The 14202-nt window shown below is 35.2% G+C and overlaps 1 protein-coding gene across 2 annotated transcripts in view; it reads right to left on the bottom strand.

Moving 5' to 3' along the window:
• Positions 1-12534, bottom strand: part of LOC126973685 (myosin heavy chain, striated muscle-like) — a 31681-nt gene extending 19147 nt beyond the window's left edge. For both annotated transcript variants that reach the window (XM_050821002.1, XM_050821004.1), the window contains exons 1-4: positions 12416-12534; positions 8844-8932; positions 2718-2783; positions 1883-1985 (exon numbers count right to left, since the gene is read on the bottom strand). In XM_050821002.1, coding sequence (XP_050676959.1) covers positions 1883-1985; positions 2718-2783; positions 8844-8932; positions 12416-12452 — 295 coding nt within the window. In that variant the 5' untranslated portion in view covers positions 12453-12534. The remainder of the gene's footprint in view (positions 1-1882; positions 1986-2717; positions 2784-8843; positions 8933-12415) is intronic.
• Positions 12535-14202: the final 1668 nt, after the last annotated feature.

Below are 14202 nucleotides of genomic sequence, written 5' to 3'. Positions count from 1 at the left end.
CTTTGCACAGGATGCCGGCTAGATTATGGGTACCACAACGGCGCCTATTTTTGCCGTGAAATAGTAATGTGTAAGCATTATTGTGTTTCAGTCTGAAGGGTGCCGCAGCTAGTGAAATTACTGGGCAAATGAGACTCAACATATTATGTCTGAAGGTAACGAGCGCAGTTGTATTGTCGCTCTTGATAGACCCAAAAATTCTGAGCGGCACTGCATTGCAATGGGCAGGACGTATCAATTACCATCGGCTGAACGTCGTGCTCGTTCGACGTTTATTCTTGAAGTAGAAATATTACGGAAACCTATCGAAATTAATTCAAAATGCAAAAATACGTCAAATTTAGCTCTCTGGACGCTCGCGAGTGGCGCTTCAAATTGGCACAAAAATTTGCTGTCAAACAAATGAACAGCCTGTCCAGTGGTATTTATACAGATCATTGTCTGGGCGTAACCCGTGCGTTGCTGCGAATCTAAATTTTTTTTATTCGACTCGTAAAAGCTCACAGGACTCTGATTAAATGAAAGATTTGAGGTGTCAGAGAGAGTCCTCCCATAAATGACGTGCCAACTAACAATATGTATTATTTACATTATGTAATTGATTAATGTAATTAATATTTCATTCAAATAATTAAAAAAACGATACCAAATAACAGTATGGGTAAATGTTTTTTTTTAATTCTACCGTTGTTCAAGCGTTATCTATAAATAAATCTAAATGTTTTCTTTAAAAATGTCTCTGCTGTAATTCTTTCTACTCAACAGCCTAATATCTTTTATAGCAATATCAATGACACTAAACAATATGAGTTAAATGTATTTTTTCAAAGGAGCTAGCAACTAGGAGAGTTTCTTGCATTGTTTTTTCTCTCTCAGTCTGATTTCTTATAGATTCAAATATTAAAAAATATTCAAATTGAATCAATTTTGAGAAAATAAATGCCTTTTTAGAGTGGCGACGAACTGCTACTAGGGCTAGTTGATCGACGTCGTAACGCACTACACTATAGGTGGTTTTAAATAAAAAAATAAAATAAAAAAATCCGTTATATTGCTAGAAAACATGTAACAATGGGTGTAAATAGTTTTAATGTATCAATGTTATCGGCCATTTCTGGCATGCAAAATTATTATTAACATAATTCTAGTTATTATTATAATTGATTTAACATTAATAAACTCTATATTTTAAGCACTTGGGTCAATTTAAATTATAAATATTATTTTTAAATGTCATTATTTAAAGACTAGAATTAATATATATTTTAAAGTCAATTTAATTTAACCTAATGGAATAAATAATTTATCCATAAGCCATGTAAAAAGATCCTTTTTAAATCGTTGGACGGGTAATACGCGTAAGCTTGGAGGGTGTTTATTAAATATTTTTATACACATGACATAGCTACATTTTCCGTAGGATGCATTATGAAATTTGTGTGCAATCACCAGTCTGTCACCGTTTCTTGTATTTCACGGATAAATATTTCTTGCTTTTGTAAATAAATGGTCACGTTGTTTGACAATGATACATATTTCGTATATATACATACAGGGAAATGGAAGAATACGTAATTCTTTAAACAGTGGTTCACACGAATCTAAGTAAAAAGCTCCTGTCATAGCTCTTAAGCATCTCTTTTGGGCTATGAAAGCCCTATTAGCCTCGCTAGAGTTTCCCCACAAGATGAGTCCATATTGAAGTACTGATGCGACATAACCATGTTAAACTGCCAGGACTGTACTTGGTATGATGCGTCAAAAATCATTTGCATTAGGTAAAGGCACTCGTACCACTCAAATATAAGTTTACAAAAACGCGAGATATATAGAAATTAGATTTATTATATTATAGATAGAATTAAATTTAAAAAAAACAGACCTGGTTGTCGATACATGTAGTCTTGTACGTCCCGGCTCAGTTTGTCAGGAGCGGATACAGTTTCCGACGGAAATCCAGGATATTCTTTCGGCTTTTGAATTTGCTGTAAAATATTAGCTATCAAGAATAAATACTACTACAAGATTATTAATTAACATAAATAACTAACTCATTGTTTCAAATGTGAAGATGTGTTTTAAAACACTCTTTTGCCAAAAATACTTTTATTTAATAACAAAAAGATTTAAATATATACAGTTACTTAAATTTCTTTATTAACAAATTATTAATATTTCTTGAATCACTTTAAATTTTCCGACATAAACTTCACTTCGGGAAATAGTTGGGTCTACAATAACTTCCACTGACTAGAAACTTAATAATTATATAGAAACCCGCTAGACAATAATTGCAGGGTTCTTATAAGTTATGAGATTAAAAACTTTAAACTCTCAGAATGTTGAAAGACCTTTATTGAATACTTTACATTTGCTGGAATATTAAAACTCAATCTGTAACACACCAAAATTTGAATAAAATGCTTTATACATGCGCTAGCGCCTGCCCCATACCTAAAAATGAGTAATGAGGAACGTGGACCCTACTGTGCGGAAGGTCAAATTATATATTCCCTATTAGACCTAACCGAAGTACTTTTAAGAGTCGTAGGGTCCTCAAAGGGTTCAGGAAGGGCACGTCCTCTGGCTAGAGTAAAGGCTTGAATAAGTCGAATAGAGAAAAATCTATTTTAATATTTAAATCTATATATTTTGCCTCCTGTTTAATTGTTGGTAAAAATATAAATTGTTATAAAAAGAGTTGTAATATAACTAACACCCGACGGTGACAAGCTTTGGCATCTTCGTTCTTTCGCGGGTGTCCGTGATGCCGGAGAATTCACCTAAAACAAAAAATAAAATCTATAGTAATAATTAGACGGCCGTTTTTTCCTTAAGGCGAAGAGTAAGCAGAAAATACGCAAACATGGTGTTTTTAGACAAGTTTTGTGGTGAAAGTATAGAATTTCGAGCTATGAACACTATTTAATCCAGCTACACATATCCTTAAGTCTTATTTGTAGGTTGCTAATGCTTGCTGTTGGTTATAGTTAAATCTGCCGAGCCTTTTTGAACAACCACTTTCTTTGAAGTTAAACAATTTTTTTGGCATGGCGTGACGCATTTTTTTGGAACTTCTCTCAGAAAAGTTATTCTTATAGCTTGCACTTTTTTGTGTAGGTTCATTTATTCAGATTAGTAGTGAATAACGAGGATTGTAAGCATATAAACTGATTTCCACCCAAGAATTTTGAAAATATTGGCTTTGTTACATAGATGGCGGGCCGGCAGCCGTGAACTCATATCGCTCAAGGTCGCTGGCATTTAGTGTCGCCTTAACACCAGAATCAGACATAAACTTGTAATGCCTTCTACTCGGCTAAGTCGAGTTAGTATTTCTTTTGTGGGGCGATGTATATGCTTTTACAACAAGATCCCAGAAAATGTTCAAAACAAAAGTATTACGTTATTCAAAAGAAATGTCAAAAAACGTTTGTGCGATTACTATAACATACATTCCTTTCTTAATGATACCACAGATTGGGAATGGAGTGACCGCCCTCAGGCTATTAAATAATAAGTTTAATTACACAATATTACTTTGTAAACATATTTTTTCTATGAAAAAAAAAGCCCGCTGAGTTTGTTGCGCCCATTCTTCTCAGGTCTGAGGCATTCATTTTGGAATAGGTGGTAGTTTTTGACTTTGAATACGTGGTGTAACATTCTACTTTGAATAAAAATATTTGAATTTGAATTTGGATGCACGGCGAAAACTTCAGAACCGGAAAATATATATGTTAGTTAATAATATTAAAGATGCATACATAATATTTAAGATGCATACATGAAATCTTAATATATATAAATCTCGTGTCACAATGTTTGTCCTCAATGGACTCCTAAATTAATGAACGGATTTCAATGGGGATTACTTCATGGAGTGCAGTTTAGTCCAACTTAAGAGATAGGATAGTTTTTATTTCGATTTGGGATGGGTCCCAATTATTTTTATTTCCAATATTTGTTTTGTTTGGACATATTTTCTGTGAGAGTATTATTGACGCGCGGTTTGACAGTTCTGCTGTGAAACAATTTCATTATAACAACAAGGAGCATATTATTATGTTACAATGAAAAATTATTGACAAATTCATCAAAAACTGTATTTTATTTATTATGTACAGAACAACGTCTGTCTGGTCAGCTAGTTGTTTAATATGTCTTATTACAACATTATTGTTTTTAATAAGTAATTAAGTACAGTTAATGAATTTTAACCAAGTTTCGTTCTAAAGTAATTTTCGTTTGTCATATTTAAAAAAATCACGAAATAAAATAAAGAAATAATAAGTTTTGTAAAAAGGTAATTGTTCAAAGTAACTTTGATACCGTGTAAGACTACTTGGAGTATGAAACAAACTGAAGATGGCAATAACGAGTGTAAGGGTAATACAACGCTTCAAGCACACATCGTACATATTCTAAACATAAATGATAGTTTAAAAAAACACGCTTTTTATAGAAAACCTAATTAAAAGTAGTAAATAAATTTTAATAAATTTTATTTTATTTTAAAAAAGCGTGAAAAAAGTTATTATGATTTATTTTCTACTAACTATTTTTGTAGTTTCAGTAATGATAATTAATGTGTGAATTGATGCATCTACTATACTCAATAACTCTTGTGTTTATAAGTATTAATTTACTTTTTTTTCTTTTTTTGACTTACGCATGTAAGCCTTTCAGTTTTTGACTTTTGAGTATTTTTGTTGCGTCACTTTGCATATATTGTAATTGAAATGATTTGTAAAACAACTAAAATGTAAATCTTGACTTAAAAGAGTGGCAATGAGTTTCTTGCTACTTCTTCTCATTAGCTCAACCCTTTACGAAGTAGCGGTAAATTCAATAAGAAACAATATTTATATATTTTTTTTGACATTCATAAGTGTCATTTTGTGACCTACATGAATAAAGTGTTTTTGAATTTGCATTTTGAATTTTGAATGATTCGATAATATAAAAAAAAGATAAAATAAAATAAAATATTTCATGTATAATATTTCGCCGAATAGTCTTAAAAAATGTAAATAAATTAAAAATATATTTATTTTAAGAATTTTCATTAATGCGTTTATTTACCCTTACATATGAAGTCGACCTTTTTTAATTAATATGTTTTTATTAGCTTCTGCTGTATGTCTGTTTGTAACCGACTCCATTGGACTTGATTTTGTTTAGTGCCTGTTCAAAGACAATCGTTCTTGAGAAGTAAACTCCAGTCGTGCGTCGGAGCTGACACACACACTTTTTTATTTTTTTATTTATTTTTTATGAAAATAAGGGATGAGACGAGCAGGACGTTAAGCTGATGGTAATTGATACGCCCTGCCCATTAAAATGCAGTGCTGCTCAGGATTTTTGAAAAACCCAAAAATACTGAGCGGCACTACATTTACGTTCGTCACCTTGAGTAAAAAGATGTTAAGTCTCTGTTGCCCACTAATTTCAATAGCTACGGCGCCCTTCTGATCGAAACACATTAATGCTTACAGAGTACTGCTTCACAGCAGAAATAGGCGCCGTTGTGGTCGTCATAATATAGCCGGCATCCTGTGCAAAGGAGTCTCTCACTGGTAATTACTCTTAGTTTTCCAGCTTCGTTATTTGAAATTCTTACAACTCGTTTTAAGTTAACACAATAATACATGTCAAATCAAAAAATAAATGAATGATTTAGGTTCCCTGGAGCCGCTCTTCTCAGAATAAATCAGCGAATGAATATCGGTGACGTCATTTGATAATTCCATGAAATATTTCATACACGGCTGGTTATATCTACAAAATTCAATTTGTGCAAATGTGTATGGCAACTTATGGATCGTTGTGTTCTCCTAATACATATGTAGGACTTATATATGTTATATACATATATAGTCGTTAGTCAATATTGATACTGACTACTGAACCTATAGTACACAGATCCCACAGCTCGAATCTGCAGGTACGTGATAAAATGAAATGAGATGAGATGAGATGAGATGAGATGAGATGAAGTGAGATGAGATGAGATGAGATGAAATTATTTATTTTGCTTTGGAATAGGGTGTGTCCAGATCTTTAATATTACAATGTGGCCTCTGCCCTATATCAAAGGGTTGGTATGGTGCCAGTCCCAAGCCCGGATAAAGGAGGAGGGAATCCAAGTCAAGTACCGGGCCTACATTTTTGGGTTTTGCCCACAAGCCTGGCTGGATAGTTGCAAAAATGATTTCAGCCGTGAGTGGCTTGTGGGCAAAATCAAGGATCTGAAGCCGTGGCCGGAGGCAGAGCTTTCATGCATGTCGGAGGAACAACTGCACAAACTTTTTTTTAAAGCCATGACTTTTCTGCCGAGCATTGAGGTTGACACAATAGAAGAAGCACTGAAGCTGATCCGAGCGCAGGATGCGGGACTGAACACCGAACACTGGAAGGTGCTCCACGCGAGGGAGGACAAGGGAGGCCAAGTGGTCACTTTTTCCTTGGACGATCCCTCCGCGGAGACCCTGAAAGAGTCCGAGTGCAGAGCTGCCCTTGGCCTTAGAAAAATTAATTTTAAAATCAAGGGCGTCTCTGAGGGTTCCGCAACCGCGAGTGTCCCCTCCCCTGAGGGGCCGGGAACATCCGGGATCCCAAGGACCCCGCAACGGCCGGTTGACTATGACCCGGGGCAAAGGGCCGATGTCTAGGAGCGTCTCAGGTCGTCTCAATCGGGCGGAAACACCCCGACCGGAACAGACCGACCTAAGCCGGTGGGATTCAATGACGCACCGCAATAATAGGGCGAGGATACTACAGGCAAACCTCCACCACGCCAAGGCTGCTAATGCAGTGATGGAGAAATGCCTCGTGAATGGAGAGATCCTCTTTGCCCTACTATAAGAGCCGCAGGTTAACACCGGCAAGATGTTGGAACGAACTCAACTCTTTAATGAGTGAAAATCAGTAACACTAAATTATCTAGTGTCTTTATTTATAACGCAACGCATTCAGGTAAACTTTAATCATTATAATTAGCTAAATAAATTCAAATAGTTTTATTCAAAATAGGGTGTGACATCACTTATTGAAAGTCGAAAAATTACCACCCAATCCAAAACGAATGCCTCATACCTGCGAAGAATGGGCGCAACAAACTCAGCGGACTTTTTTTTTATGGAAAAAAATATGTTTACAAAGTAATATTGTACAATTAAACTTATTATTTAATAGCCTGAGGGCGGTCGCTTCATTCCCAATCTGTGGTATCATTAAGAAAGGCATTTATGTTGTAGTAACCTTTACCACACAAACGTTTTTAACAATTCTTTTGAATAACTTAATACTTTTGTTTTGAACATTTTCGGGGATCTTGTTGTAAAAGCATATACATCGCCCCACAAAAGACTTACTAACTCGATTTAGCCGAGTAGTAGGCATTATAAGTTTATGTCTGTTCCTGGTGTTAACATTATGGTTATGACAATTTCTAGCAAATTCACTTATGTGCCTATGAACATACATTACATTATCAAGAAAAAATTGCTGATGAATATAATAGATACAATAGTTTATACTGCAAGAAGTAAGGTTAGAAATACTCTGTTTCTTGCTTAATGTCTCAGAAATACTTGTACCTTACCTACTTAGTTTACATTATTCATCTCATCTCATGGGCCTAATTATAATATTATTTACAAATAAAAAAACTTTTACTTCCGGGAAGTGGTGATAACTTAAACTAATCTAATTTGAACTATTTAATATTAAAATTGTTTAACTTGAGAAAAGCTTAGATAATTACTTAAAGTTTATCTATATTTATTTAATATTATTAATATCTTATGAACGACCCTTATAGCCCAGTGGTTAGTGACCCTGCCTACTGAACTAGAGGTTCCGAGTTCGAATCCCCGTAGGTGCAATCATTTATATGATGAATAAGAATATGAATGTTTGTTTCCGAGTCATGGATTATCATTAAATATATCATCTAGCACCCATTGTACAGGCTTTGTCTAGTTTGGGCGAGATAAGTTTTGTAAGAGTGAGTCAATATTATATTATATACAGGCCGGCCGAGAAGTTGACGTCCAAAGCTAAAATTTGAAAGCCTCATGGTGATGAGTATCCGAATAATCTATGTATGTTCTACAATTTTGCGTGGTTTAGGAGATAATAATTTTTTTCCCCTTTTATCCGCTTTCTTCGCCTAATTGTGGTTTAGGACTTTTTTCTAAATTTAATTGAACACTTTTAGTTAATTTTATTGTTGATAATTATTAATTACAATTGCAATAACCACATAAGAAACTATGAATAGTTTAGACAATGCGGAACTAGTTTAGAATTGAGTCGTAAGTACAAGATAACTGCTCCAGCTAAATTCATGAAAATGTTTAAGGTATCAAAAAAAATGGGGAGCCTATGGCTTCTATTTTTAAAAAATTCCCAGAACATTGGCCAATAAAATGAGCAAAACTCAAATTTTAGCTTTGGACGTCAACATCTCGGCCACCCAGTATAAAACATGGAAGATTTTTGTAAGTTATAACTTCTTATGGAAGGGTAAACCGCTTCGTAACGTAACGCGTTACGGCGCCAGTCTATCTCCCTTCCCTTTCTGCCACGTATATGGCAGCGATGTCCTCCTATCTCACTCTAACCAATTGTTACTTTTATAGGATTAAATAATGATACTAATAATATTCAAGATTTGTTACTAAGAATAAAATATATATTTTATAATCAATTAAAGATTTTATTAAAAACCTTTCTTTACATTACCATATTAATATGTATAATCCTCCAAGTTTTAATTGATTCATGAATATGGGTCTACCACTGAAATCTCAAGTAAACGCTCCATAAATACTTACGCGTGGCTTCCGTGGTATCTGATTGGAAGATGCAGCCCTTTTTCGTAAATAGTTTCGAACAGGTTTTTCTGTAATGTTGTTACCAGAGGCTGAAATAGAATAGAACGGAATACGTTATATTTTTACTCATCATACTGACACGAGAGTGGGTCAGGGATTGGAAATAATACTCCACTTATAGGAACGAGTCTTTATTTGCGTTCACTTTTTCTGAACTTGACTTCGCCGGTCTGCCGCTGTTCTTCTTGTGTGCGGCGGTACCTTCAACGCGTCACACCGCACCGAACACTAAGTCTCTTCTATCTTCTCCTTCTTCTTCACCTGGATCACTTGGCACTTTTCACTACTTCTTCTTCTTCTTCCTTTACACTTTCGAGTCAGAACTAGAACTGCCGTAGGCCACGCTTAGTACGGCTTATATTCACCCGGATCTGTTCTATTTTCAAAATAATTTTCCCATTCCATTTTTATATTTAAATTGTACTAGAAAATTCTTTTAACTATTGCTATCCTGCTTACACATCCTCTTTACTCTGTTCGATTTGATCTTGAACTTACTAGAAATTTCTATTAACTTTACAAAACCCAAAAAATTCCATACACTGGTAGGTGTATCGAACCCGGGTCTACGGCGTCTAAAGTAAACACTTTTCCGATGAGGTACAAGTATTGCTGACGGAGCTGTTGAAATTAACAATGTCTTGAAGTTTGACAACTCTAGTCATTACGTCGAAGCGTTGCTAAGCAACAATACAAACTTGTAAGGCATAAAAATATTAATAAGTGAATATAAAGAATTTTTGTAAATCAATATAATAATATCTGTAGACTTTATAAACCTTTCCGTTCCGGGAAATACTGATCGCGCGGTATGCCTCAGATCGGCGTGATATTGGCGCGTGTTCTGTCAATGCGTATTATTTTGTAGTAATAGATTGCTTATAATAAGGATGATTTGAGTGAATGTATCAGAAAGCTATTGAAACAAGCTATAAGACCATACAAAATAAATCATCTTATAAACAAGATAAGGGTCAGAAGTTTGTCAGGGTGTAGTGTGCCTTACGGCACTTTCGATTTTGCTGTATCTGAAAAAATCTAGTGCCCTTGAGCACTGCCGATTTCGGAAGGTAAGGAGAATTGATTGAGCATAGACTTACTATAATATATTATGTGAACACAAATAAAGTATGCGAGAGTTAGAAAAAAAAATTTAATCTATTGTGACTATAACCGATTGTGACCGACAAGTCGTAAGCGGTCAGCCACCTTTGGCATTAGATCCTTAGAATTTCAAAGTTTGGCCAGTCATTATCGTGTCTATTCGCTAGTATCTTCAAAATTTATGGCACTTTGGTTATCGTTGACTTTTCTGTCCCAATAAACTTATCGACGGTAACTCACCTTATCCGTACACGCTGTCTGTCAATGAGAAGACGTATGGCTTACCAGCGATAGAATTAGTATGGAAATTCAAAATTCACACGTCCCAATGGCGATAAGAATAACTTATCGGGTATATTGGGTCAGCTTCAAATTATTGACAGCTAATTACTGACAGTAGAAGGTAGTTATTTATCTCTAACTGTAATGGTATATTGGGAACGCCCGTTAATAACAAGATTTATAGTTATGTCCTATTTAGTTATATTATTATTTATAGTCCAATGCTATCTGTCGATAGGTTGTTGTAATGTAAGTAAGCGTAAAAGGGTAGATTTGTCTGCCTCTAGTAAGTTAAACTAAGGATAGATATGTTATTGAAAACGGCCGCTAAGCAACGTTCCGCTTTCAAACTTAGCTGTATTATACTTCGTCGGCAATCGCCATACTGTAAATAATACTATTTCAAACATATGTCAAATCACTGCGCGTTTCATACTCAACTTAATTTCAATTTATACTTAGGCTGTCCCGCTTCTCATTACGTAGTATTTACATCCTCTTTGATAACGCTGCTGCAGCAGTACGGCAAGATTAATTTAATATCTACCTATATATTTTCTTTTATGAGAATCCTGAGCGGCACTGCGTTGTAATGGGCATAGCGTATCAATTACCATCAGCTGAACGTCCTGCTCGTCTCGTACCTTATTATCATAAAAAAAATATTTACTAAAAACTGGAAACCAGATATCCATTTCTTTTGTTATGGAAGAGGAGAAAGCCTAATATGCAATTATTGAGGTTGAGCTGGTTATCAACTGTAAAAAAGATCCTTTAGATGAAGCCACAACCTAAGAATTGAACAAGACATATCAATATTTATGAATGTGACGTCACTCGAACGGTTGGCTGAATGGATGAGTGCTCAGGACGCAAGAGGTCACGGGTTCAATTTGTGTAAGAGGTGGTTACCTACATTAAGGTACTGGTCACCCGATGTCTTAACATCACTTATGACCACCACACAGCCCACATTCTCTTGCAACACAGCGGAGTCACAGGAGCTTTGCCAGCGCTTCAGAAAGGTGCACGCGCTTTTTTAAGATACCCATGTCGTATCGTCCTGGAAACACCGCACAAGGAAGTTCATTCCACAGCTTGGTTGTACGTGGAAGAAAGCTCCTTGAAACTCCCACTGTGGAGAAACGCCACACATCCAGATGGCGGGAATGGTATTCTAATTTGTGGCGTGTCACGAATCTGGTCAAACAGCTGTCTGCCAATATTCCATAATACAACTTATCCTATACTGACAGTATCATCGGCCTTATCCTAATCCCAATAGGGCTAACGACACATTAAGGGCCATAAAACTATTTTTTACCAAGTGTCGTGTCTTGTTACTTGATTTGTAAATTCATCGCCAGATGACGCTCTAGTAACGTTTTGCGAAGTATTGTAGAGGTGAGGTGCGGTAAAAAGGGAACGACTGCTCAAGGTTATTACCTCAGTGAAGGGCCTTAACGTTGTGCATTTTAGAATATTTTGGAAAGGTTAGGGAATAATTTCGCACGAATTGCTTTTATCAGTACAAAAGTACTACCATTTATGTAGTTAAATACAATATTTATTTTTTGCGGTATCGTACACAATAATGACAATTTATATTACATAAAAAATTTTGAGACTTCGAAATAATTGATTTTTCTGAGAGATCAGAAAAATCAACTTTCATCCATAATTTCAACGACTGTCTTACGAATTTTCGATCAGGATCGTCCTGACGCGAGTTTAACATTTTATACCCATCCAAGAAAAATGCTAAACGCGATTAAAGAAGTTTTCACTTCAATAATCATAAAAACCTTGAGATTTGGCAATAATCGTTACAAGCCTCAAGAGCATCTAAAAAAAATACAGATAGCAAGATTCCTTTGGACACCGGAACGTTCACAAATAGTCCATGGTCATAACCTTCTGCCGATAATGTACTCGTGTTATCGTCAAAAGCCGCGAAATTCGAATCAAATCATAAAGAAAACGGCCATTATTACAGCGCATAACGGTAAATAGTATGTCTAATTTGTAAATCTCCCGTTAAATGTTTTATTGTTCGATCATCTTTGTAACGAATTTTCTTACTTGCTATTAGTTATATGTGTAAAATTAAATCTTAAATTAAATACCTGGACAATGGTTGGAAGTTATTGCTGGTTGCAACATTTTTTTAGAATTTTCTTTTGTAAATTTTAACAATTTCTACAAAAAATTTGACAGAATATCTAAAAGTCATCTTACATCGTCGGAGTACCGTAGATTACATAGCGCTCTATAGATTAATATTCTGTCAGATAAGGATTTATAGACGTTAGATATTCTAACTAAAAATATTATAATTGAGTTTGTTTAACGAGTAAAGCCACACATGAAAAGATAATATTTTCCATAGTTCTCGGTACGGCGTACGAATTTTATTTAAAAAAAATAGTGATGAGTTGCATATTTTGGTGATTTGTTTCTTGCGATATAATAATACTAACTGTCTGTCGTCCTAGCCACCGACGGAATTGTCATGAACTAACGCCGGCGGGACTCTATTTTTTATATTTATATTTGTAATATTGTTTGTTTTATAAATATGTTATATATATAAATGTAGAAAATAAGATGAAATTATAATAAAGAGAATAATACTAACACACTCTTACACAAATTATCTTGCCCTTACCTAGGTATAACCTGTACTATGGGTGGAAAACAACGATATATTTAATACAATATACTTACGTAAACATACATAAATGCATATAAACATTCATAACTCGGAAACAAACATTCATATTAATCATATAAATTGCACATACCGGGATTCAAACCCGAGACCTCTAGTGGTTAAACCTCTATGTATACAAGTGCTTTTAATTTAGTAACTTATGTATATTTAACGTTTGGATGACGCTATCTATTTTGGCAAGTTTATGGTGATGATGGATATTGCCATGTCTTTGAAAGCAATGGAAGGTGACTGACTGTACCTACTTAACATCTCTCGTCACAAGTGTCACAAACGAATTTACCAAGATAGATAACATGATATCACTGAAAAGGCTTAGAAGAGGTTGGTTTTTTGATAATCGACAATCTTCATGGCCAGGATAATATTGATTATTGAAATAAAATATAAAGTACACCAAACCGAGGTCGGACGACTGATAAAATATTTTATCACCAACCACAAATAAAGACCAGCCACAAATATCTACAAGTCAACCGAGCTATTATTATTGCTTCCCGTCCATATTATAGTGGACGACGCCGTCGATGCAAATTTCAGTACAGAAAGTAGAGCAACAACTACTCTAGATTTTTTTTTAATTTATATACCCTTATTTACAATTAAAAACAAGGGAAAAATATTGATACGCCCTGCCTATTACAATATAATGCTGCTCAGGATTCTTGAAAAACCCAAAACTTCTGAGCAGCACTACAATTAAGCTCGTCACCTTGAGGCATAATAAAATAAATTAATAAAAGGCATTTATTTCAGGCATAATAAAACGCATAGCTACAAAAAAACTTAGACACTGTAAAGGGGTGCCAAGTTAAAAGTAAAATTAGAGTAACTAAAACTATATATTGCACAATGTTGTGCAGTGATTTTTGTTCTTGTCCATGTGAACAGGGATCCAGCGCTTAAACACTGGATTCCTGATGTCGTCAGAGACAGCCACGAGTATTTTGTTGTCAAAACGTCGCAGTCTCCGCCAGAAAGAGGCAACACGAGACCAGATTATCGCGAAAAAGTCTGGGACCCCAGCGTCTGCGAACATGCCCGACGCGCTGCAGCACCGCGGGAGCCCAGAGCCCGGAGCGCGTCATTGTACTGGACTCTTATTCTGCTGACAGCTTTCTGCGAAAAGGTTTTCCACAGCTGGCAGGTGTACATGCCTAAACAGTATGCCTTGTCCCA

The sequence above is a fragment of the Leptidea sinapis genome, chromosome 30 (genome assembly GCF_905404315.1).
Source record: "Leptidea sinapis chromosome 30, ilLepSina1.1, whole genome shotgun sequence".
Lineage (NCBI taxonomy): Eukaryota > Metazoa > Arthropoda > Insecta > Lepidoptera > Pieridae > Leptidea > Leptidea sinapis.
Note: the sequence above shows the minus strand (reverse complement) of the source record. Positions and strands in the feature narration are given on the sequence as shown.